General features: G+C 48.6%; 3 protein-coding genes across 4 annotated transcripts in view; all 3 read right to left on the bottom strand.

The window, feature by feature from the left end:
- Positions 1 to 41: 41 nt before the first annotated feature.
- On the bottom strand, positions 42 to 9,426 carry myg1 (myg1 exonuclease). Of its 2 annotated transcripts, XM_059956185.1 has the most exons (7): positions 8,386 to 9,417; positions 7,872 to 7,984; positions 1,645 to 1,804; positions 1,033 to 1,182; positions 692 to 814; positions 352 to 533; positions 42 to 266 (listed from the first exon to the last, which is right to left on the bottom strand). In XM_059956185.1, exons 1-7 carry the CDS (start codon positions 8,665 to 8,667, stop codon positions 101 to 103), a joined length of 1,176 nt encoding a protein of 391 aa, XP_059812168.1. In that variant the 5' UTR covers positions 8,668 to 9,417; the 3' UTR covers positions 42 to 100. The 2 variants fall into 2 exon arrangements, with proteins under 2 accessions (XP_059812168.1, XP_059812169.1); XM_059956186.1 differs by lacking the exon at positions 42 to 266 and having other exon boundaries at positions 348 to 533; positions 8,386 to 9,426.
- A 4,476-nt stretch (positions 9,427 to 13,902) lies between these two features.
- Positions 13,903 to 18,123, bottom strand: pfdn5 (prefoldin 5). The gene is made up of 6 exons (XM_059956187.1): positions 17,997 to 18,123; positions 15,862 to 15,964; positions 15,537 to 15,568; positions 15,167 to 15,241; positions 14,671 to 14,776; positions 13,903 to 14,496 (listed from the first exon to the last, which is right to left on the bottom strand). Exons 1-6 carry the CDS (start codon positions 18,066 to 18,068, stop codon positions 14,417 to 14,419), a joined length of 468 nt encoding a protein of 155 aa, XP_059812170.1. The 5' UTR covers positions 18,069 to 18,123; the 3' UTR covers positions 13,903 to 14,416.
- A 2,985-nt stretch (positions 18,124 to 21,108) lies between these two features.
- espl1 (extra spindle pole bodies like 1, separase) overlaps positions 21,109 to 24,486 on the bottom strand; it is a 65,335-nt gene continuing 61,957 nt past the window's right edge. The window contains exon 29 of the mRNA XM_059956188.1: positions 21,109 to 22,470. Within this exon, the coding sequence (XP_059812171.1) occupies positions 22,269 to 22,470 (202 nt within the window). The 3' untranslated portion in view covers positions 21,109 to 22,268. The remainder of the gene's footprint in view (positions 22,471 to 24,486) is intronic.

The raw sequence follows: 24,486 nt of genomic DNA on the forward strand, positions 1-24,486 counted from the left end.
CTGTGTTTCATGATGAGGACACACACACATTCCCGGCGTGGTCAGTTGATGAGCTTTATTTCTGCCCAGTAACCAGGTCTTTGGGTAGGTGACAGGCTCCTCATGCCGCTTGGCGCAGGGTCTGCCTTGCCATTTGCAGTGCTCCCTCCTGAGTGGTATTGCCCCCGATGAAGCCATTGGCGTGTACAAACACGCATCCCGCAATCCCGCTCCGCGTGGTCAGATCCTCATCCCTCAGTCCCCGCCAGGCTTCTGGCAGTGGGAGCCTGCAGGAGGGAGAGATGCAGGGTCAGTACAACAGGCTGGAGTTCAGTAAAGAACAGATGCCCTGTGACGGACAGGCCTTCTCACCTGCTGCGGAAGGAGGTGGGCGTCTCTGGGACACATTGCACACGCCACTGGCCCCGCTGGTCTGTGTACAGGATGAACTTGATGGGTGTGCTGAGGCCGAGCTCCTTCTCCAGCTCAAAAAGGTGCTCCTTCCATGGACACCCGCCCTGCTTCAGGATCACGATCTCCCCACTGGCGTCGGCCTGCAAGAAGAGAGTCCACAAACACCTACTTGACAGAGTGGCTCCAAAATGTGTCTCTTCTCCACCCACCAGTCTCGGGCTAGGACCAGGACACGCATGCACAGGGACAGACAGACAGCCACAACTCTCCAACACACAAGACCCTCTTGGCTGCTCACCTTACACCGTCTGCGGATCGCCTCCTCGACCAGCTCCCGTGCTGGGAGCCAGGAACTGTGGTAATAGGTCAGTCGGTCCAGGAACTCTGAGCCCACCAGCTGCATTGCCCGGACAAAGGCAGCCTGTAATAGGAACCCAGGAGAAGGGTTAGTGGGAAGAGAGGGAGCTGAAACGAAGGGAGAAGGGGACAGGATTTTAAGAAAGTTAGAGCAGGAGGGATGAGGGGTTTATAGAAGGATTTTAGAGCAGGAGCAGGGAGTAGAGGATAGGAGGGCTGAAGGTAGAAGGGTGAGGGGCAGAGCTGTGTGGGTTTCGGGAGATCGTCTCCCCCCCCCCTCACCTGGGTGTCCTGGTTCTCTGCATTCCAGGGGGGGTTGAGGTGGGACACCCGGCAGCTGAGGTTGGTGGTGACGGTGTAGCGAGGCTCGCCGTCATACTGAGCGATGCCATTGTCGACGGCATCAATCTCCTCCACAAAGTTCTCATACACCTGGGGGAGAGAGGCATCAAATCAGACACAGGCCATTCAACCCATCTAGTCCCTGCCAACTACCTGTCCTATTCCAGCCCCAAACATCATTTTTTTATATATACCTCAAGAAGGTCTCTCAGTCCTTTTCCCTATAACTCAAGTCCAAGCAGCACCTGAGATCTTGGGACAGGAGAGAGATGGAAATGGTGAGGGAAACGGTCAAAGAGGAGGGGTGGGGTAAAGGGGACCAGAAGGAGATGGTGGAGAAGAGGGTGCACAGGAAATAAGAGGGGAGAGGGCAGGTAGGGGAGATGGGGTGGGAAGATAAAGGTAGGGCAGGATGTGTAGGAAACAGAAGGGGAGGGAGTGTGCTAGGAAGAGTGGATGGTTTTGTCTTGGGCATTAGTTCACACATCCCCTTCCACTTCAAATCTTGCTCAACCCCCCCCAACATCTCTTCCACCTCCCTCCTTTACTCACCTTGTCCATCAAGGTGGGAAGGGCAGGGTCGCTGGGCTGGAGCCCCAGGCACTGGGACAGGATACGGGGCCCGAAGTGCAGGTAGACCAGGCCGGCACTGCTCAGCTTCGTGCATCGGACCGAGCCTGGCCTCAGCGAGGACATGGTCTCTGTGAAGGACCTACAGGGGAGAAGAGGGTGAGGGGGGACTCAGCACATCACAACACAATCCTACACTTCTCACTGCCTCAGTGAAGCAGCCAGAATAATCAAATACCCCCCCCCCCAGACATTCTCTCTTCTTCCCCCTCTCACATCCAGCAGAAGATACAAAATCCTGAAAGGTTCCACCAAGCTCTAGGTCAATTCCTACCCCACTGTTATCAGCTTTAAACCTCCTTATTGTCTACCTGCATTGTATTTTCTTGGTAACTGTTGCACTTTATTCTGCATTCTAGAACAGGCAGCATCTCTCAAACACCTCTTACTTACCCCACTAAGGAGCATCAGGCCATTGGCTCCTGCACCACCACCAACCTCATTGACTCTGGAGATCTCCCATCCACTGCCACCAACCTCATAGAACAGTACAGCACAGGACAGGCCCTTCTGCCCTCAATGCTATGCTGAACCAATTAAATTAGTAATCAAAATGTCCAACTAAACTAATCTCTTCTGCCTACACAATGTCCATATCCTTCCATTTCCCTCATTAATTTGCCTATAGAAATGTCCCTTAAAAGTCCCTAATGTATCTGCCTCCACCATCATCCCTGGTAGCACATTCCAGGCGCCCACCACTCTGTAAAAAACCTGACCCTCACACCTCCTTAAATTACTCCTCTCACCTTCAATGCATGCCCTCTGGTATTCAACATTTCAACCCTGGGAAAAAGATACTGTCCTACTTTATCCATGCCTCTGATAATCGTATAAACTATCAGATCTTCCCTCAGCCTCTGCCGCCTCAGAGAACAGAACCCAAGTTTGTCCAGCCTCTTGTTATCCCACATGCCCCCTAATCCAGACAACATCCTGGTGAACCTCTTCTGCACCCTCTCCAAAGCCTCGACATGCTTCCTATCAATGGGGCGACCAGAACTGTATGCACTACTCCAGATGTGGCCTAACGAGAATTTTATAAAGCTGCAACATAACTTCCTAATTTTTGAACTCATTGCTTTGACTAGCAAAGACAAGCATGCCACGTGTCTTCTTAACCACCCCATCAACCTGTGTAGCCACTTACAGGCAGCTATGAACGTGGATCCCAAGATCCTTCTGTTCATCCCTACTGTCTCTTTGCATTTGACCTACCAAGGTGCAACACTTTTCATTTGTCTGGGTTAAACTCCATCTGCCATTTCTCTGCTCATATCTGCAACTGATCTATATCCTGTTGAATTCTTTGCTGGTCTTCCACACTATCCACAACACCGCCAATCTTCATATCATCTGCAAATTTACTAGCCCACCCACTACATTTTCATCCAGGTTATTTATATACACCATAAACAGCAGAGGTCCCAGTACAAATCCCTGTGGAACACCACTAATCACAGACCTCCAGCTGGAATAAGTCCCTTTGACCTTTACCGTCAGTCTTCTATGGGCAAGCCAATTCTGAATCCAAATGGCCAATCCACCATGGATGCCATGCATCTTAATCTTCTGGATGAGCCTCCCATGAAGAACTTCGTCAAACACCTCACTAAAACATCCCTGCAGACAACATCCACAGCTCTACCTTCATCAATCACCCACATCGTCTCGTCAAAAAACTCAGTCAAGTTAGTAAGACATGATATGTCCCGCACAAAGCCATGCTGGCTCTCCCTAATTAGACCATGGTTTTCATAAATCCTATCCCAAAGAATTCTCCCCAGTAGCTTCCCTACCACTGACATGATACACACCGGTCTACAGTTTCCAGGATTACCCCTGGTTCCCTTCATGAATAATGGAACATTAGCTACTTTCTAGTCCTAGGGAGGACACAAAAGATGTTGGTCAAGGCCCCAATCTTTTCTCTTGCCTCTCTCAATAACCTGGGGTAAATCCCATCAGCCCCTGGGACTTATCAATGCTATCTCCTCCTGTACATCAAAATACCCCCAACATATTAATATGTTCAGCACTGTTGTCCCTATCTCCAAGTCCTGGTCCTTGGCAAATACTGATAACAAAGTACTTATTTAAAACCTCACTCACATCCTCCACATCCAAGCAAACATTTCCCCCATTTATGCTTGAGTGGTCTCACCCTCTCCTGAGGTATCCTCTTGCCCTTGATGTATGCAGAGAATCCCTCAGGGTTCACCTTAATCCTGCTTGCCAAGGACTTTTCATGTCCCCTGCTGGCTTTCCTAATTCCATTGCTAAGTTCTTTTCTGATTTCTTTATAATCCTCCAGGACTCTGTTTGGTTCTAGCTTCCTAAACTTTTCATACTTTTCCTTTTCTTGACTAAATTCATCACTATTCTCAACAATCCTTTTCTTGATTAAATTCATCCACTCTCTCAACAATCCAAGGTTCAGTTACCTTCCCATCCTTGTCCTTCCTTCTGACCGGAACATACCTGTGTGAAGTTGGTCTGTAAACACTATCCAAATGTGGACTTGCCCAAAGACACCTCTTTCCAATTCACTCTCTCTAGTTCCTGCCTAATGCTCTCATAATTTGCCTTGCTCCAGTTTAATACTCTCTCACAAGGTCCACACTTATTCTTATCTATAGCTATCTGAAACTTTAAAGAGCTGTGGTCACAGTTCCCTAACTGTTCACCCGCTGAAAGGTTGGTCACCATCTAAACCTTTTGTACTAAGGTCCCAGTTTATATCAGAATCTGTTTAACCTCAATACACTGTTTACCATTTAAATGTTGTTAACAGAGAAACATAGAAAACCTACAGCACAATACAGGCCCTTCGTCCCACAATGCTGTGCCGAATATGTACTTACCTTAGAACTACCTAGGCTTACCCACAGCCCTCTATTTTTCTAAGCTCCAGGTACCTATCCAGGAGTCTCTTAAAAGACCCTATCATTTCCGCCTCCACCACCGCAGCTGGCAGTACATTCCACGCACTCACCACTCTCTGCGTAAAAAACTTAGCTCTGATATCTCCTCTGTACCTACTTCCAAGCACCTTAAAACAGTGCCCTCTTGTGCTAGCCATTTCAGCCCTGGGAAAAAGCCTCTGACTACTTACTTGCCTCAATCACTTCCTCTGGGCAAAAAGTGTTGCCCCTCAGGCTCCCATCAGATCTCTCCCCTCCAATTAAATGTGCCTTCTGGTTCTTGATTCACTTGTGACTTCTGTACATTCACCCTATCAAAACCCCTCATGTTTTATAAACACCTCTATAAGGTCACCCCTCAGTCTCGTACACGCCAAGGAGTAAAGTCCCAACTTCTTCATTATTCAATCCGTTGAGTGTCAGCAACATCTTCAAGTTCTTCCCTGCACACTTTCCAGCAGTGTTAACTCCCTGGGCATTAACGCCTCGATGACCTGTCCTGGGCCCAGCACACAGACACAATCACGAGGAAGGCACACCAGCGTCTTTACTTTCTCAGGAGGTTCATCTCGTCACTGAACACTAACAAACTCCTACAGAGGTACTGTTGGAAGTGTCCTGACTGGTTCAGTCTGGTGGGGCAATTCAACTGCACAAGGAAGCTGCAGAGAGTTGTGGACTCTGCCCAGTACATCATGGACACATCCCTCCCCACCATAGGTAGTGTCTACAGAAGGTGCTGCCTCAGGAAGGCAACGTCCATCGTCAAAGATCCCCACCATCCGGGCCGTCCCATCTTCTCACAGCTCCCATCGGGCAGGAGGTACAGAAGCCTGAAGTCCCACACCACCAGGTTCAGGAACAGCTACTTCCCTTCAACCATTCGGTACCTGAACCAACCGGCACAACCCTGATCATCACCTCAGTACAGCAACACCGTGACCACTCTGCACTATGATGGACTTTTGTTTTTGTTCTAATCTTTCTTCTAAAACAAAGTGAATAATTTGTATTTAAGTGAAGTTTTTCTTGTGATGTGAGTCTGAATCCTCCCCACCATTGAGGTCATCTTCAAGAAGGCAGCATCCATCACTAAGGACCCTCACCACCCAAGACATGCCCTCTTCTCATTACTACCATCAGGGAGGAGGTACAGGAACCTGAAGAGACGCACTCAATGAGTCAAGATCAGCTTCTTCTCCACCATCAGATTTCTGAATGGCCCATGAACACTATCTCTTTTGCACTTTGTTTAATTCTATTTAATTATTTGTTTATCTATTTGGTTATTTATTGGTTGTAATTTACAGTATTTTGTATGATTGCTGCAACAAAACAACAAATTTCAGGACACGTCAGAATAATGAACCTGATTCAGATTCTGTGACCATAATCACTAAATCAGTGGCCTCCAACTACATTACACTACAACATACACAAAATACTGGTGGAACACAGCAGGCCAGGCAGCATCTATAGGAAGAAGTACGGTTGACGTTTCGGGCCGAGACCCTTTGTCAGCACTAACTGAAAGAAAAGATAGTAAGAGATTTGAAAGTGGGAAGGGGAGGGGGAATCTGAAATGATAGGAGAAGGCAGGAGGGGGAGTTGCTGGAAAGTGGATTGGCAGTGAAAGCGAAAATGGAGGCCCAGGGAGAAAGAAAGTGGGAGGGGAGCACCAGAGGGAGATGGAGAACAGGCAAGGAGTGATTGTGAGAGGGACAGAGAGGAAAAAAGGGAAATAATAAATAAGGGATGGGGTAAGGAGGGGCATTAACAGAAGTTAGAGAAGTCAATGTTCATGCCATCAGGCTGGAGGCTACCCAGCCAGTATATAAGGTGTTGTTCCTCCAACCTGAGTTTGGATTCATTTTGACAGTAGAGGAGGCCATGGATAGATATATCAGAATGGGAATGGGATGTGGAATGTGTAGCCACTAGGAGATCCTGCTTTCTCTGGACTTTGTACTTTATACTATAAAAATTGCACACTGCAAATTGTGTTTAATTTTTGTTTCATTGTGAATGTTGTCTCTCTGATGCTGCTGCAAGTCAGATTTTCATTGCACCTCTGGCTGATTTATTCTCAACCCTATTCTGCTTTCTCCCTGTAACCTTTGACGCCCTTACTAATCAAGAATCTATCAACCTTTGCTTTAAATATACTCAATGACTTGTCCTTCACAACCATCTGTGACAAATTAGTTCCACAGATTCTCCACCCTCTGGCTAAAGAAATTCCTCTTCATCGCGGTTCTAAATGGATGTCCCTCTACTCTGAGGCTGTGCCCTCTTGTCCTAGACTCCCCCACTATAGGAAACATCCTCTCCACATCCACTTTAAATATTCTACAAGTTTGAATGAGATCTCCCCTCATTCTTCTAAACTCCAGTGAGTACAGGCCCAGAGCCATCAAACGCTCCTCATATATTAACCCTTTCATTTCCTGGATAATTCTTGTGAACCTCCTCTGAACCCTCTCCAATGCCAGCACATCCTTTCTTAGATCGGGGACCCAAAGCTGCTCACAATACTCCCAGTGTGGTCTGACCTCAGCACTACATTCCAGATTTTATAATGGAAATGAATGCTAACATTGTACCTGCCGCCTTTACCACTGGCTCAAGCTTTAAGCTTTAGAGAGAGTGCCAAAGAGATTTTCATGGATGCTGCCTGCATTAGAGAGCATGTGTTATGAGAAAATATTGAGCAAGCTAGGGCTTTTCTCTTTAGAGTGGAGGAGGATGAGAGACAACTTGATAGAGGTATCAAGTTGGTAAGAGGCATAGATTGAGTGGGGAGACAGAGACTTTTTCCCAGGGCAAAATGGCCAATACCAGAGGACATCCAATTTAGGTGTCTGGAGGAAAGTATAAGAGGGTGTCACAGGTAGTTTTTTTTAACACAGTGGTGGGTGTGTGGAATGCACTGCCAGTGGCTGTGGGATGATTGAGGTAGATACATTAGGGACATTTAAGAGACATGAATGAATGAAAAATGAAGGGCTGTGTACGAGGGAAGGTTAGATTGATCTTACAGTAGCTAATACGATCAGCATAACATCTGTATTGTATTCTATCTTCACACTATATGCTAACTTTGTTGATTCCGATATCATCACCCCACCTCACTTGATATGGAACTGCAGAGACCAACTATCCTGGCCCCGGAAACACGAGCTTCCGTCAGGCTGTCTGACTCGCTCGGGCTCCAGCGTCACCCACCTCTGATGGTGGTCATAGCGATGCAAGGTTGGGTCGTATACGCCACCCACATCCACCACGACATCGCAGTCCTTAAGCACCTGGGGGTCCCGGCTCCGAACAATCTCTGCGTCCTGTGTGTGAGACACAGAGTGAGACCTTCACAAACCAGCGATCCTGTAAAGATATACAGGCAGTAACCCTCACAGTGACTGTACAGTTGCACAGGGGTCAGAAGGCAGAGGTTACAGCATTTGGGAGCTCTATACCCAGCGGAAATGGTTATAAACCTTTAGTGGCTGCCTATCCTCAGGGATCAGAGTTCATGGTGCAGTGCTCCTGTTCCCAGCGGTCAGAGTGTATAGGCTCTCTAACCCTGGGGATCTGGACTCGGGGGGGGGGGGGGGGGGGGGGTGTTGTGTGGAATCGGGTCAAATTGTGTGGGGTTGGAGGTCGTGGTGTGGGATTTAGGGGTCAGATGTGTGTGGGGTCGGGGGTCAGCCTAAGAGGTTAGGGGTGAGGGTCCGGACCTCACCTGGTACTCTGGCAGTTGCCGCAGCAGGAAGCAGGCGAGAGCCTCATCACAATGGAAAGTGCCGTCGTGGGTGCCAATGGTGGGTCGGACGGAACCTCGCCGCCGCTTCGGCTCCGTGTCGGCGGCTGAGTGGAGACAGGTCGAGTCGGAGGCGGCAGCTACGGACATCATTAGCAAGCGGCGTGGGCACAGAGCCGGTAGCCGCATCCGGAACCCGTGGTCTACGCATGCGCTGGGGACAGAATCATTTCCGGCAGCGGACCCAACACTGCCGTCTACCATCTTTGCTACTGGCACGCTTTCCCTTCAGTCTGGGCTGAAGAATGTGTGATGGTTACGTCAGGTGCGGAGATTCGCCTCTCAATCTTTTCTCTGTGTGGGCTCCATCTTCTGCGCTGGTAACAGGCGGTGGCATTCGCCTTCCTCAGTCTCCTCCTGGGTAACGTGCGGCTGTCATGTCAAGTGCAAGCAGGGCGGTGGCCATTACTGGTCCTCTGTCTCCTTAATATCACATGTAAGCTTCATCTGTAGGAGCAGAATCAGACCACTCGACTTATCAAGTCTGTTTTGCCATTCCATCGTGGCTGATTTATTTTCCCTCTCCATTCTCTTGCCTGCTCTCCATAGCCTTTGACACACTTTCTAATCAAGAACCTATCAACATCTGCTTTAAGTATACCAAAAACGTGGACTCCACAAGCAACGGGAGCAATAAACGCCACAGATTCATTGGCCTGAGGCGAAAGCATTTCCTCCTCATCTCTGCTGTGCCTTCTGGTCCCAGACTCCCCTGCTATGGAAAACATCCTCTCCATTCACTCTTACCTAAAACCTCAACTATCAGCTTCTTGACCAGCCCACCATCTGCAGATGATGGAAATCTAAAGCAACACAAGATCGAAATGTCAACTGTTTACACTTCTCCATAGATGCTGCCTGGTCTGTTGCGTTCTTCCAGCAATTTGTGTGTGTGTGTTGCACTTTTTACTAGGTTTGAATTGTAAATATATGCCGCTGTTTATGCACATTTTATTCCGTATCCATCTTTTAACCTCTATTAACATTTTCATTTATATTTTAGAATTTTAATTATTTACAATTGTGCAATATTGTTTTTATTGCATGTCACGTCAACACACCACATTAAGTTTCTAATACTTGTAAATGTATATAGCGAATAAAATTGATCCTTGACATGAGTGGACTCCATATTCATGTACTGACAACGGGCAGTGATCATAACAGGAGCTGATTTCCGTTATATGAGTGGTCTCCATGGTTACTGCAGTCATCTGGCTCCTTCCTCTCTGCGATGTGTGGCCGTCATGTTGACTGTTGGCAAGCAGCAATGGCCATTTCTGGTGCTGGCGTGGTCTCCGGGGGTGGGGGCGCCATCTTTGGTGCTGGCCTTTCTCCACCCAACCATCCCTACCCGCGCCATCTTTAATATAGGAACCCCTCCACGTGGCGAGCCGGCGCTACACAGTGCAATCTTTGCTATAGGCAGCAGCAGGTAGTGAATGAAACCAAGCGGGTTTGGTAACCGGTCACCGACGCTAGTAACCAGCACACACGTTCATCGGGAAGTGATCATATAAAGCAGCTGCAAATTGAAGATAAAAGACACGACAGAAGCTGGAAATATTGAGGAACACAATTCCTCCAGCATTTTGTGGTTGTTCAGCAGAATAATGTCACAAAGATGTAATCATGAAGGAGGCTAGCTAGCAGCTCTAATATGTTGCAAAGTAGTGGAAATGGCCCAGTCCATCACAGGTAAAGCCCTCCCCACCACTGAGCACAGCTGCATGGAGCACTGTTGCAGGAAAGCAGCATCCACCATCAAATATCCTCACCACCCAGGCCATGCTCTTTTCTCACTGCTGCCATCAGGTAGAAGGTACCGATCCTCAGGACTTGCACCACCAAGTTCAAGTTACTACCCCCCAACCATCAGGCTCTTCAACAAAAGGGGATAACGACCCTCACCAAATCATTGAAATGTACCCACAACCAATGGACTCTTCATCTCCTGTACTCAATATTTATTATTTATTTTTTTATTATTATTTTTCTGTATTTGCAGTTTGTTGACTCTTTACTGCAGGGTTTCATAAGTAGCAGAGCAGCTACCTCGCTGCGATCTACTGAAAGTCATCCCTCGAGCCAAACTTTTGTTGGCTGATAGATCCTACCTACTACCTGGGGGGGGGGGGGGGGTCCCTGTCGCACTCCTCGCTCTCTCCGGCCGCGACCAGCACGGGGACCTCCGGCCCTTACCTTGTCCTCTCACCCCACCCACGACTAGCCACACCTGGCCAGGGCATCTGGCAGTGGGCGGGCAGGAGGCTGTCTAATGAGGCAATGAAGCCCTCAGAACTGCTTCGGCACCTTGAGTCCAAAAAACATGAGCAAGCAGGACAGAAGCAAGTGCTGAGAGCCACAAAAACTAAAGGAACCCTCTTCGAGTATCGCTGTCTCCTATCAGCGTACGATGGGACTGTCTTGTTGCAGGGAAATAAGCCCAGGGCTCCCACTGATATTGGTGTGTTGCAATGATTTTATATGTTCATACGGGGAAAACATGCGCTGTGTTTAAATAGCCAAACGTTACTTAAAATATTATGATGCTATTGACTTATAAATGAGTTTTTACTGACTTATCACTATATTCATGCGAGGAAAATATGCGCTGTGTGTTTAATAATAAATTTGTTAGACAAACCCTTTTAGAAACAAGAATTGAGTGTATTAGCCACTTATAAGTGACTTATGGTTGACTTATCACCTATATTCCAGTCGTGATTAACACCCCTCTTCCCCCATCCTGCATGAATATTGTCAATATTAAACTGGTCCGCAGTGCAAAAAAGATGGTGACCCCATGTCATTTGTGCAGCTGCTCTCCCCAAATGCAGACAATAGACAATAGGGGCACAAAGATGTTACCCATATTGTGAGATTTATGTAATTATTGGGCTGTACTTTATAATGTTTCCTTCAGTTTTTCATTTCTTTCTTGTGGACAATTGGCGGGTGGGTGACCTGTTAAATTTTTGCGTGTGTGGGGGAAGGATTGGGGATTTGGTGCTACTGTCACTGTTCTTTTCTGAGTGAAGAGGGTCAAGAATTGTACGGTGTAGGGGGTCATTGATCTATTTTTGCTGTGGGTGATGGGGAATTTCAGGGTCTGTGAGTTTTGTTTCTTTTCTGTGCCAGTTGGGGGGAGGAGTTGATATATTTTCTTTCATCAACACCAATATATTTCTGTTTTTAATGACCATCTGGAGTAGACGTTTATACCTTAACAATATCATGAACCTTTGTTGTCTTTTTCACACTGGTTGAACACCCAAGCTGGTGTGGTCTTTCATTGATTCTGTTATTGTTATTATTCTATAGATTTATTGAGGCTGCCCACAAGAAAGTTAATCTTATGGTGACATATATGTATTTTGATAATAAATTTACTTTGAACTTTAAGAATTTGAGGAGATTTGGTGTATTACCAAAGCCTCAAGCAAGTTTCCACAGATGTACGATGGAGAGCGTTCTGACTGGGTGCATCACCGTCTGGTGTGGAGTCTCCAGTGCAGAGGGTCACAAGAGACTGCAGAGGGTTGTAGACTCAGTCAGCTCCATCACAGGCACAAACCTCCCCAACATCGAGGACATCCTCAGGAGACGGTGCCTCAAGGCAGCATCCATCACTGAGGACCCTCACCACCTGGGACTTGCTCTCTTCTCATTACTACCAACAGGGTGGAGGTACAGGACCCTGAAGACCCACACTCAATGATTCAGGAACAGTTTCTTTCCCACCATAAGATTTCTGAATGGACATTAAACCCATGAACACTACCTCATTATTCCTCTGTTGCACCATTTTTTGTTTGTAACAGACTGTTTTTTTTTAATGTCTTGCACTGTACTGCTGCTGCAAAACAACAAACTCACTACATATCTTGGTGATAATACAGGGCCATGATGAAGTAAATTGGGAGGTAAGAATCCTTATCGTAGTGTGGACCATTTAATGGTTTGATAACAGTGGGGTAGAAGTTGTCCTTGAGCCTGGTGGTATGTGCTCTCAAGATTTCTCTCTTCTGCTTGATGGGGGGTGGGGGGAGAGGCAATGTCTGGGGTGGGTGGGATCTTTGATTATTCTGGCTGCTTCACTGAGGCAGTGAGAAGTCCACGGAGGGGAGGGTGGTTTCCGTGATGAGCTGAGCCGTGTCCACAACTCTCTGGATAGATATAGATATGGAATGAGGTGCCAGAATTATCAGAACAGGTTTACTGCCTGGAGGGACTGAGGTTGGACAAGTTAGTAGGTGACCGAGGGGCAATTTGACACGAGTATACAAAGTCATGAGGGAAATCTATAATGTGAAATTCCCAGGGAGGGAGGGAAAGGCTAAAATCAAGAGGGCAGAAGTGGTAGTATTTGGAACAAGTTGCCAAAAATAGTTGTCTGGACAGGTACGTTAGCTACATTTAAAAGCTATCTCGATAATGACACAGAAAGGAGAGGTTCGAGGACTGTCTGCCAAATGTGAGCAATTGGGACTCAGGCAACAGGGTTGGCAAGGACAAGTTGGGCTGAAGGGCAAGAACCCTCTCAACCCCAATCCCCTGCCTCCTCCCCATAACCTTTGATGCCCTGATAATCAAACACCCATCAATCTCCACTTTAAATACACCCAGTGTATTCACACTGAGCACGGGGGACCCCCAGGGCTGTGTGCTCAGTCCACTGCTGTTCACTCTGCTGACCCACGACTGTGCTGCAACACACAGCTCGAACCACACCATCAAGTTCGCTGATGACACGACCGTGGTGGGTCTCACCAGCAAGAACGACGAGTCAGCTTACAGAGAGGAGGTGTAGCAGCTAACGGACTGGTGCAGAGCCAACAACCCGTCTCTGAATGTGAACAAAACGAAAGAGATGGTTGTTGACTTCAGGAGGGCACAGAGCGACCACTCCCCGCTGAACATCAACGGCTCCTCGGTACAGATCGTTAAGAGCACCAAATTTCTTGGTGTTCACCTGGCGGAGAATCTCACCTGGTCCCTCAACACCAGCTCCATAGCAAAGAAAGCCCAGCAGTGTCTCTACTTTCTGCGAAGGCTGAGGGAAGTCCATCTCCCACCTCCCATCCTCATCACATTCTACAGGGGTTGTATTGAGAGCACCCTGAGCAGCTGCATCACTGCCTGGTTCGGAAATTGCACCATCTCGGATTGCAAGACCCTGCAGCGGATAGTGAGGTCAGCTGAGAAGATCATCGGGGTCTCTCTTCCCGCCATCATGGACATTTACACCACATGCTGCATCCGCAAAGCAAACAGCATTATGAAGGACCACATGCACCCTTCACATAAACTCTTCTATTTAAAGAGGTGAGCCCTGCTGTGGGGGGTTGGGGGAGGGAAGAGAGGAGTATGACCCACAACACTAGTGCCCCTCCCACAATCTCGACTTCTGCAAGAAAGGACACCCAGACTATCGGCTGGCTGAAACCTGAAAACACTTTAATAAAAATTCAAACACCATACGACGAGGAGAGGGTGGGGTCCAGGCATGCACACACACTCCGCCCAAGGTGGTCCCAGCCGGTCAGGCTTAGCTGAACTGGGTCACAAGGAGGAATATTCCTTTGGCCGGGCTGAAGGTCATGGAAAGTACGACTGGGTCATGGCGAAGGTAACTAAGTCACAGAGTTACGCCAAGGGTGACTGGGTCACTGGGGTTCAAGGGTCAGGCTGAAGGTTCACAAGGTCATTCTGAGGGTTACTGGGTGATGGGGTTAGAGCCACGCTGGGTCAGTGGTTCTATGTGTGGGTGGTGGGGGCTACCAGGTCTCCATGATGGCTCGCGGGTTCAGGCTGGGGGGGGGGGTGAATGGGTGACCAGAGGGCAGTCATGGGGTCAGGCTGAGAGTAACAGGTCATGAGGGAGGGGAAGGGAAACAGGGTCAGGTTAGTGACTGGGCAGAGACGGGTGGAGGTGAGAAGTGGGACGAGTTCAGGCCTTGGCTGTGCTGGATTGGGGGTTGTTGAGTGCTGCCATATGCTGGATCTTCTGGTTCAACATCTCCACCACAGCTGGAAGAGAGAGAAACCCAGTCAGGGCAGGTGTCAGTGGGAGGGGAGGGGAGAGGGATGAGAGGGTAGAGTGGGGGGTGGGGAAAGAGAGGGGTAGAAAAATAGCTCCTCCCCACTCATCAAATTCACGCCCTCCTTTCCCTCCACCCTGTCTCCCTGCCTCCTCCATCTTACCCTGCTTCACAGTGTACTTCTCCTGCAGGGCCGGCTGCACCTTCTCGATCTGCTTGGTGAGGAACTCCAATTTCCTGTTGAAGAATGCTCGTGCCTCCGTAACCCCCTGTGAGAGAGGGGAGATCAGCCCAGCGTTAGAGGGTAGGGCATCATAGAAACTGTCCTTTTGGTTCCCCCCCATCCATATTAACCTCTTACCCCCACCTCCCATCTGTTTAGGTGTCTAAATGCCCATCAAACACTGTGCCCTGGCAGCACCTTCCAGAAATCACTCACTCTGTGTAGGGAAACAGCCCTCAGGTCCCTTTTAATCCCATCCACCCCCTCCCTAATGCTCCCTCTCCCATTTCCACCCACCGAACCTCATCTCCACCCAACACCTCCCGACCCTTGCTCTCACACCCAGTCACCACCACTACCTCCCGCCTTCCACATAATGCCCTGTGTTCTGTGCCCCCGCTCCTCTCCCAACTGCCCCTGTAAGGAAGACACTGACCTTCTCCACGTAGTAACCAGTGCCGATGTCCAGTAACACGAGGTTTACGTCCTGCAGCTTCCCAGGGACATACATCTGGGCGCCTGTCAAGGAAAGGGGGTCCTTCTCAGAGAGGGAGGGGCGGAAGGAGGGTGCTGTGGTGAGATGAAGGGAGGTGGAGAGGTGAGAGAGGGAGGGGGAGAGGAGGGGAGGGGGAGTGGGAGAACAAAGGAAGGGAAGAGGAGGGGACTCAATTGTGGGAGGGAGCGGGGGGGGGGGGGGGAACCGAGGAAGGCTGTGAGTGAGAGGGAGGGAAGGAAGTGGGAAGCCAACAAGACAGCAGAACCACCTAGGCCACCTTCATAAAAGTGGCCAAGTGAGAAAAGGATACAGAACTTGTCAAAGGCACCAGCACATCCTTACCTGAGAGAGAGAGAGAGACTGTGTTACATACAGTGTTGGGGTAAGGGCTGACTGTCTGTGCTTGAGTGAGAGAGGGAGATTGAAATGGGGGGGGGGTTTAAAGGTAGGATGTACAGAGTGGAGGAGGGAGGGAGAGTGAGTGTTGGGTGGGAGAGAATGTATTAAACAGTATATAAGAGAGAGAGGTGGGGAGCAGAGGCAGAGAGAGAACCTGCCATACAGTGCCTGGGTTAGCGTGTATTGGAGGGGTGCTGGGAGACTGTCAGGACATGCTGGGGTGGGGGAGAGCTCACCAGTGTTGTCTGGACTCAGCTTGTTTAGACTCTCCTGTGACTCCACGTACTTGCTCTGTACCAGTTTTAGCTGCTGGATTGATGAGGTGAGGAATTCTGTCTCCTGAAGTATGGAGAAAGAGGGAGAGGGTGTGAGCGCTGATGCTGTAGATGGGGTGGGGTGGGAAGGGGGCCTTGTCCTTAGCTACCTCCCTTTCTCCCCACCGTTGTCACCCTGATTTGATGCATTTCACTGGATCTTTCAATGCACGTGATAAATAAAGCACCCAACCCTCCTAACCCCCTCACATCCTACACCTACCCCACTGACCTGGTCAAGTTGCCCCCTCACCACATCCCCTCTCCCTGCACCCACTATTACCCCCTGTACATCTCAACAACCCATATTTCACTGGATCACCTGAACAACAGCAATACCTACGTCAGACTGCTGTTTATTGGCACAGCTCAGCGTTCAACACCATCATACCCTCAGTACTAACCAACAAGCTCCAAAACCCAGGGCCTCTGTACCTCCCTCTGCAACTGGATCCTTGACTCTCAAACATCTATAGCTTTGCCAATGATACAACTGTTGTCCAGCAGGATTTCAAACGGTGACAAGGTGGTGTACAGGAGTGAGATAGATCAGCCAATTGAGTGGTGTCACAACAACTACCTTGCACTCAACATCAGTAAGACCGAGGAATTGATTGTGGATTTCAGGATGGGGAGGTCGAGGGAACACACACCAGTCCTCAGTGAGGGGTCAGCAGTGGAAAGGGTGAGCAGTTTCAAGTTCCTGGGTGTCAACATCTCTGAAGATCTATTCTGGGCCCAACATTTTGATGTAATTATGAAGAAGGCACACCAGCATTAGGAGTTTGAGGAGATTTGGTATGTCACCAAATATTCTAGCAAATTTCTGCAGGTGTACAGTGGAGAGCTTCACCGTCTGGTGTGGAGAAACCACGGTACGTAATTGAGAAAAGTTCCAGAGGTTTGCAAACTCTGCCAGCTCCATCATGCGCACCAGCCTCTCCACCATCGAGGACATCTTCAAAAGGTACCATTAAGGACCCCCATCAACCAGGAATTGCCCTCTTATCATTACTACCATTAAATTTCTGAATAGACAATGAACCCATGAACAATAGCTCATTCTATTTTCCCTGTTTTTGCACATGTATATATAATGAGGACCTCCATATGTCAGAGCTGACCATGGATGTTGCACCCCAGGGCAGTACGATATAGAGAGCAAGCTGTTGCCCATTAAGTAGACTCCCCCTTTCCACACAGCCGATGAACCCAAAGGAACAGTTTGGCACCAGCAGCATCACAGGAGTTGCCAGTCAAAGTTAGACTCAACATAGGACTGCCTTTAGGAACTTCAGCTCTGGATTTTTTCCTCAGGGTTTACTCCCAAAGCTTTCCCCATGAGTGGCTGTAGCTGCAAGCTAGCAGAGGTTTCTTTCTGGATGAGCTGCCAACCACAGCTGACAAGCCCCATCTGCCTGAAGCAACCGGTTTTAAGATACCAGTAACCCGCCTTTGCCCCTTCTGTCAGCAGAAACTGTTTCACTGGGCTTACGTATAAACACACATACATAAGTCAGTGATTAATAAACCTGATTCTAATTACCCCATTATAAACCACATTTAGCAAACACGTGCTCCAGTTACCCACTCAGTGCTCTCTCCCCACGATATCCCCCTACACACCTTACTCCATATCCCACACACATCCTGATGCCACAGTATTTCAGTGTTACCCGCACACCCGCCCTCTCCCTATCCCAACTATTACCCCACAACACCCAAATGCCCTATACTCCCCGACCTGCTTCAGTCTCATACCTCCCTCTCCCCTGCCCTCTATAACCCCCACTACATGCTCTTACCCCTCAGCGCCTCCACCTCCTCTGCATCCAACTATATAACCATATTTTATCACTATTACTCCAGTATAACTCACTATATCCCAATTAATTCCTAACTTACTCCACTGTAATCGCACTACAATACCGCTATACCCCCCAATGTACCTGCTCTAATTGATTTTCGGCGTCTCCTTTATCCCTACCCAACTATCACCCCCAAGAACATACCATACCCCAGTATTGCCCAATATAACCCACATTTACCCTCATTACCTGCTCTAATTGCCCCCTCAGCGCCTCCAACTGCTGCAGTGGCAGATCGGCCACATTCACCTTCTGCGCCATCGCACCGGAAGTGCTTTCCTGCAGAGCGACACCGGAGGGGCGGGGGGGAGACGGACGGGAGGAATTGCAGAGGCATACCAGCGCCCCCGGGGAGGTGCGGACAGGAGTAGGGACTGCAATGCGGTATCAGCATCTCACCCGGGGATATGAACAGGACAAGCTGCAGAGTAATACCAGAGCCCTGAGCAGGTCTAACTTTAACCACCGGAGTGTTTTACCCCTCGAAGCAGCCAACGTATCTTTTGTATCTTCTGCCTGACGGGGCGGGTGGGGTCTTTAATTATGTTGGCTGCTTTACCAGTAGCGAAAAGTATACTCTCCGAGTCCATGGACGTGAGGCTGGATTTCGTGCTGAGCTGTGTCCACAATTGTTAGGGTTACGGGCAGGGGCAGAGCAGTTGCCGTACCAAGCCTTGATGCATCCATCTCAATTTTGTGTTTCTTTCCCAGTAGATCCAAAATGTGGAATGTTCCTCTCTCCACAGACACCGTTTGACATAAGTTTATTTTAAAAACATTGGCAGGATTGGGCAGATGCAGCTGAGCCACCATTTGATTGCCTGTCCCTCTCTGCCCTTGAGAAGGTGGTGGTGCCTTCTGCAATTACACAGCCCGTGAGGTGTGGGTAGACCCCAGCGATTGGGTATGCAGCTCCAGGAGTCTGGCTCAGTGGCAGTGCAGGAACAGCCACAGGTTCCAAGTGTGTGGCTTAAAGATAAAGATCAGCTTTATTTGCCGCATGTACATGGAAATATTAAAATATAGTGAAATGCATTATCGTTTGTGATGTGCTGGGCAGCCCATAAGTGTCACCATGTTTCAGGCACCAATATAGCAGGTCCACAACTCACTAACCCTAACCTGTACAACTTTGGAATATGGGAGCTGAAGGCAGTGTGGACAGGGCCAATGAACTTAACCTGTTCTTCAACAGATTTGACACTATGGCCCCTGCCCATCCCCCACATGATTAATCTGTTGTCAGCCCCCAACCAACACATACTCCATTCTCCCCTCCTCACAGCCCCCCACCCTGCTCTCATGCCTACACCCCTCCCCCATCTGAAACCACCACAGTGGGCTTCACAGCTGAACAGGTGAGAAGACAGCTGAAACGTCTCCACCCAAGCAAGGCTTCAGGCCCGGATGGTGTCAGCTCCAGGGTGCTCAAAGCCTGTGCCCCCCAGCTATGTGGAATACTTCACCACGTCTTCAACCTGAGCCTGAGTCTCCAGAGGAAGATGTCCTGCCTCGTCCCTGTACTAAAGACGAGCCCCAGTGGCTCCAATGACTACAGACCAGTGGCATTGACCTCCCACATCATGAAGACCCTGGAGGGACTTGTTCTAGAGCAGCTCTGGCCTATAGTTAGGCCACACTTAGACCCCCTCCAGTTCTGACTAGGAGTTGAGGATGCCATAGTCAACCTGCTAAACCGTTTCTATGCCCACCTGAACAAGCCGGCGAGCACTGTGAGGGTCATGTTTTTTGACTTCTCCAGTGCGTTCAACACCATCCGCCCTGCTCTGCTGGGTGAGAAGCTGACGGTGATGCAGGTGGATGCTTCCCTGGTGTCATGGATTATTGATTACCTGACTGGCAGACCACAGTACGTGCGCTTGCAACACTGTGTCAGACAGAGTGGTCAGCAGCACTGGGGCTCCACAGGGGACTGTCCTGTCTCCCTTTCTCTTCACCTTCTACACCTCAGACTTCAACTACTGCACAGAGTCTTGCCATCTTCACAAGTTTTCTGATGACTCTGCCATAGTTGGATGCATCAGCAAGGGAGATGAGGCTGAGTACAGGGCTACAGTGGGAAACTTTGTCACATGGTGCGAGCAGAATCATCTGCAGTTTAATGTGAAAAAGACTAAGGAGCTGGTGGTGGACCTGAGGAGGGTTAAGGCACCGGTGACCTGTTTCCATCGAAGGGGTCAGTGTGGACATGGTGGAGGATTACAAATACCTGGGGATACGAATTGACAATAAAGTGGACTGGTCAAAGAACACCGAGGCTGTCTACAAGGGTCAGAGCCGTCTCTACTTCCTGAGGAGACTGAGGTCCTTTAACATCTGCCGGACGATGCTGAGGATGTTCTATGAGTCTGTGGTGGTCAGTGCTATCATGTTTGCTGTTGTGTGCTGGGGCAGCAGGCTGAGGGTAGCAGACACCAACAGAATCAACAAACTCATTCGTAAGGCCCGTGATGTTATTGGGGTGGAACTGGACTCTCTGACGGTGGTGTCTGAAAAGAGGATGCTGTCCAAGTTGCATGCCATCTTGGACAATGTCTCCCATCCACTCATAATGTACTGGTTAGGCACAGGAGTACATTCAGCCAGAGACTCATTCCACCGAGATGCAACACTGAGTGTCATAGGAGGTCATTCCTGCCTGTGCCATCAAACTTTACAACTCCTCCCTCAGAGTGTCAGACACCCTGAGCCAATAGGCTGGTCCTGGACTTACTTCCACTTGGAATAATTTACTTATTATTTAATTATTTCTACACTATTCTTGGTTGGTGCGACTGTAACGAAACCCAATTTCCCTTGGGATCAATAAAGTATGTCTGTCTATGGGAGGAAACCTATGGAGTCAAGGGGAAACTGAGACAGACTCCTTACAGAGAGTAGTGGGAATTGAATATTGATGGTTGCTCTGGACTATTGTTCCTGAGGAGTGGGACTAAACTTTCCAAGGGGTGGTTTTTCTTGTGCTGTTGCCACCCTTGTCCATCCAGCTGCTAGAGGTGGTGAGATTGGAAGAAGCCACCTCGGGAGTCTTGCTGCAGTGCCTCTACTATGCCAGGTGAAGTGGCAGTGTAACTCCACGTGGGCAAGTGGGGAGTGTTCCATCACACTCCTGACCTGTAGATGATGGCTGTCACTCTGTGGGATGACCACTCTCTGAACTGCTCTGCAATCCACAGTTTTCATGTGGACAAGTTGCTTTTTTTTTTAAAGTTGTGATTACCAGTGTCTGAATTTCAGAATCAGAATCAGGTTTATTATCACCGGTATGTGACGAGAAATTTGTTAACAGCAGCAGCAGTTCACAGCAATACATAATCTAGCAGAGAGAGAAATAATAAATAAAATAAAACATAAAATAAACAAGTAAATCAATTACGTATATTGAATAGATTTTTTAAGAAGTGCATGAACAGAAATACTGTATATATTAAAAAAAAAGTGAGGCACTGTCCAGATTCAATGTCCATTTAGGAATCAGATGGCAGAGGGGAAGAAGCTGTTCCTGAATCGCTGAGTGTGGGTCTTCAGGCTTCTGTACCTCCTACCTGATGGTAACAGTGAGAAAAGGGCATGCCCTGGATGCTGGAGGTCCTTAATAACGGACGCTGCCTTTCTGAGACACCACTCCCTAAAGATGTCCTGGGTAGTTTGTAGGCTAGTACCCAAGATGGAGCCAACTAGATTTACAACTTTCTGCAGCTTCTTTCGGTCTTGTACAGTAGCTCCTCCATACCAGACAGTGATGCAGACTGTCAGAATGCTCTCCATGGTATAACTATAGGAGTTTTTGGGTGTATTTGTTGACATGTCAAATCTCTTCAAACTCCTAATAAAATCTAGCCGCTGTAATGCCTTCTTTTCCCCAATTTCCCATGGGATCAATAAAGTATGTCTGTCTGTCTTATGACTACATCAATATGTTGAGACCAGGTTAGATCCTCAGAGATCTTGACACCCAGGAACCTGAAGCTGCTCACTCTCTCCACTTCTGATCCCTCTATGAGGAATGGTATGTGTTCCTTCGTCTTACCCTTCCTTAAGTCCACAGTCAGCTTTCATCTAATGTTGAGTGTCAGGTTGTTGCTGTGGCACCATTCCACTAGTTGGCATATCTCACTCCTGTACACCCTCTTGTCACCACCTGCTACTATTGTATCCACCAGCTTCCCCAGACACCTGATGTACTGTTCTCTGATACAAGGCTCCCACAATCTCCTTATCCATCCCATCCCCACCCTTGCTCTCCTAGATCCCTTCTTTCCCTGCAGCACCAACACTCCTCTGTGATGATGAAAAGAACCTTTTATTGAGGTCTTACAAACATTGGAGATTGAAAGGGTTGGGTTGAGGTGGGGGGTATTTAACAAGTCAGGGTTTTTAAATAGACATATGTTCAATTTAACAAACTGGTATCTTGGGGAGGGAGTGAGGATCTCTGTGTCACTGTAGGGAGACGTCGAGTCCGTAGACCACAGGAGAAGCACCGATGAGGTATTTGAGCTTGGGGGCTTGTCGTGCCCGGGAGATGTGGTGCAGGAGGGAGGTATGGTCCTGTGCACCCAGCCAGCCCTTCAGCAGCTGCTCCATGTAGCGGTCGATATCCTTATCTGTAACATCCCACAGGTTGCCCAAGTACAGGGGGCTGAGGGTGGGCAGGGCAAAAATAGGCATTAGTACCACATTACTCTCCCTCTCCCCTAGTCCCACACACCTCCACATCTGCCCCCCGACCCATCCTCCCCCGTTCTCACCCTCCAACCCCACCAGTCACAAACTTCCCCCCACATCTCCTGCCCCATCGTCATCTCTTACACTCCCCACACCTTTTCCCATCAACCTGTCTCCATCTCCCCCATTCACACACACCTCCCCATCTCCATAAGACATAAGAGAATTAGGCCATTCAACCCATCGAGTCTGCTCCACTATACCATCATGGCTGATTGACTATCGCTCTCAACCCCATGCTCCTGACTCCTCAACCATAACCTTTGACCCCTTTCTAATGAAGAACCTATCCACATCTGCTTTAAATATACCCAATGTTTTGCCCTTCACAACTGTCTGTGGCAATGAATTCCACAGATTTGCAGGCTAAAAAATAATCCTCATTTCTGTTCTACAAAGACATACTTTAAGGGTGTGCTCTCTGGTCCTAGACTCCTCCACTATAGGAAACATCCTCTCTACGTCTACTCTACCTGAGCATGAGATACTTATACACTAAGTATGAGGGAGAGGTATGTGGAGCACACAATGAACCTAGTGGCCTAATTCTGCTCCTGTTTTATGGCATATCTAGGCCTTTCAATATTGAACAGGTTTAAGTGAGATCCACCTTCATTCCACAAAACTCTGAGAGCGGAAACCCAAGAAGACGCAGCTCACTCACGTTCAACAACTGAGTAGAAAAAGGCAGTTTAGTGCTTCGAGCAGTGGAGCAGCGGCAAATCAGAGACCAGAAGCCCGAGAAGACGTAGCTCACTCAAGTTCACTGATTGAGTAGAAAAAAGCAGCAACTTGATGCCTTGAGCAGTGGCAAATCAGAGATTGGAAGGAACCCTGAGAAGACGAGGTTTACAAAGGTTCGCCGATTGACTAGAAAAGACAGCATCTCTTGGCAGCTTGGAGCTCTGAGCAGTGGCGAATCAGAGAGATCAGTAGCCTAAGGCGTAGCTCACTGAATACCAGGCAGTGACTCGTGGAAGTTTGGTGCTCTGAGCAGTGGCAGATCAAAGAAAACGGAAATCTAAGATGTAGCTCACTCAGGTTCACCAACAGAGTAGAAGGTAGTGATTTGTGGCAGTTTGATGCTTTGACCAGCGGCAAATCAGAGAGACCAGAAGCCTGAGAAGACGTAGCTACCTCAGGTCCTCTGACTTGAGTACAAAAAGGCAGTAATTCGCGTCAGTTTGGTGCTTTGAGCAGCGGCAAATCAGAGAGATGGTAAGCTTGAGAAGACGTAGCTCACTCAGGTCCTCTGACTGAGTAGAAAAGGCAGTAATTTGCGTCAGTTTGGAGCTTTGAGCAGCGACAAATTGGAGATCAGAAGCCTGAGAATACGGAGCTCACTCAGGTTTCCCGATCGGGTACCACAGGCAGCGACTTGTGACAAATTAGTGCTTTGAACAGCAGCAAATTGGAGAGATTGGAAGCCCAAGAAAACTTAGCTCACTGACTTGAGTAAAAAAGGCAGTAATTTGTGGCAGTTTGATGCTTTGAGCAGTGAGAAATTGGAGATTAGAAGCCTGAGAAGACATACTTCACTGAGGTCCTCTGACTTGAGTACAAAAAGGCAGTAATTCGCGTCAGTTTGGAGCTTTGAGCAGCGACAAATCGGACAGATCAGAAGCCTGAGAAGACGTAGCTACCCCAGGTCCTCTGAATGCGTAGAAAAAGCAGTAATTCGCGTCAGTTTGGAGCTTTGAGTAGCAGCAAATCAGAGATCGCAGTACAAAGAGGCAGTCATTCGTGTCAGTTTGATGCTCTGAGCAACAGCAAATTGGAGATCAGAAGCCTGAGAATACATAGCTCCCTCAGGTTTAGCAATTGAGTACAAAAGGCAGCAACTAGCGAAGTTCAATGATCTGAGCAGCGGCAAATTGGAGAGTTCGGAAGCCTGAGGAGACATAGCTGACCACTCTGGATTGATTTGCAA

This window comes from Hypanus sabinus, chromosome X1 (assembly GCF_030144855.1).
Source record: "Hypanus sabinus isolate sHypSab1 chromosome X1, sHypSab1.hap1, whole genome shotgun sequence".
Taxonomy (NCBI): Eukaryota; Metazoa; Chordata; class Chondrichthyes; order Myliobatiformes; family Dasyatidae; genus Hypanus; species Hypanus sabinus.

Coding starts and splice junctions, on each gene's coding strand:
- pfdn5 (XM_059956187.1), bottom strand. CDS start 18,068: ATGGCGCAGAAGGTGAATGTGGCCGATCTGCCACTGCAGCAGTTGGAG. Junction 15,569..15,861: donor GCTGAGTCCAGACAACACTG/GTGAGCTCTCCC, acceptor TCTCTCTCTCAG/GTAAGGATGTGCTGGTGCCT. Junction 14,777..15,166: donor CTGGTTACTACGTGGAGAAG/GTCAGTGTCTTC, acceptor CCTCTCTCACAG/GGGGTTACGGAGGCACGAGC.
- myg1 (XM_059956185.1), bottom strand. CDS start 8,667: ATGGTAGACGGCAGTGTTGGGTCCGCTGCCGGAAATGATTCTGTCCCC. Junction 1,183..1,644: donor TTCCCACCTTGATGGACAAG/GTGAGTAAAGGA, acceptor TCTCTCCCCCAG/GTGTATGAGAACTTTGTGGA. Junction 267..351: donor CCCACCTCCTTCCGCAGCAG/GTGAGAAGGCCT, acceptor TCCCTCCTGCAG/GCTCCCACTGCCAGAAGCCT.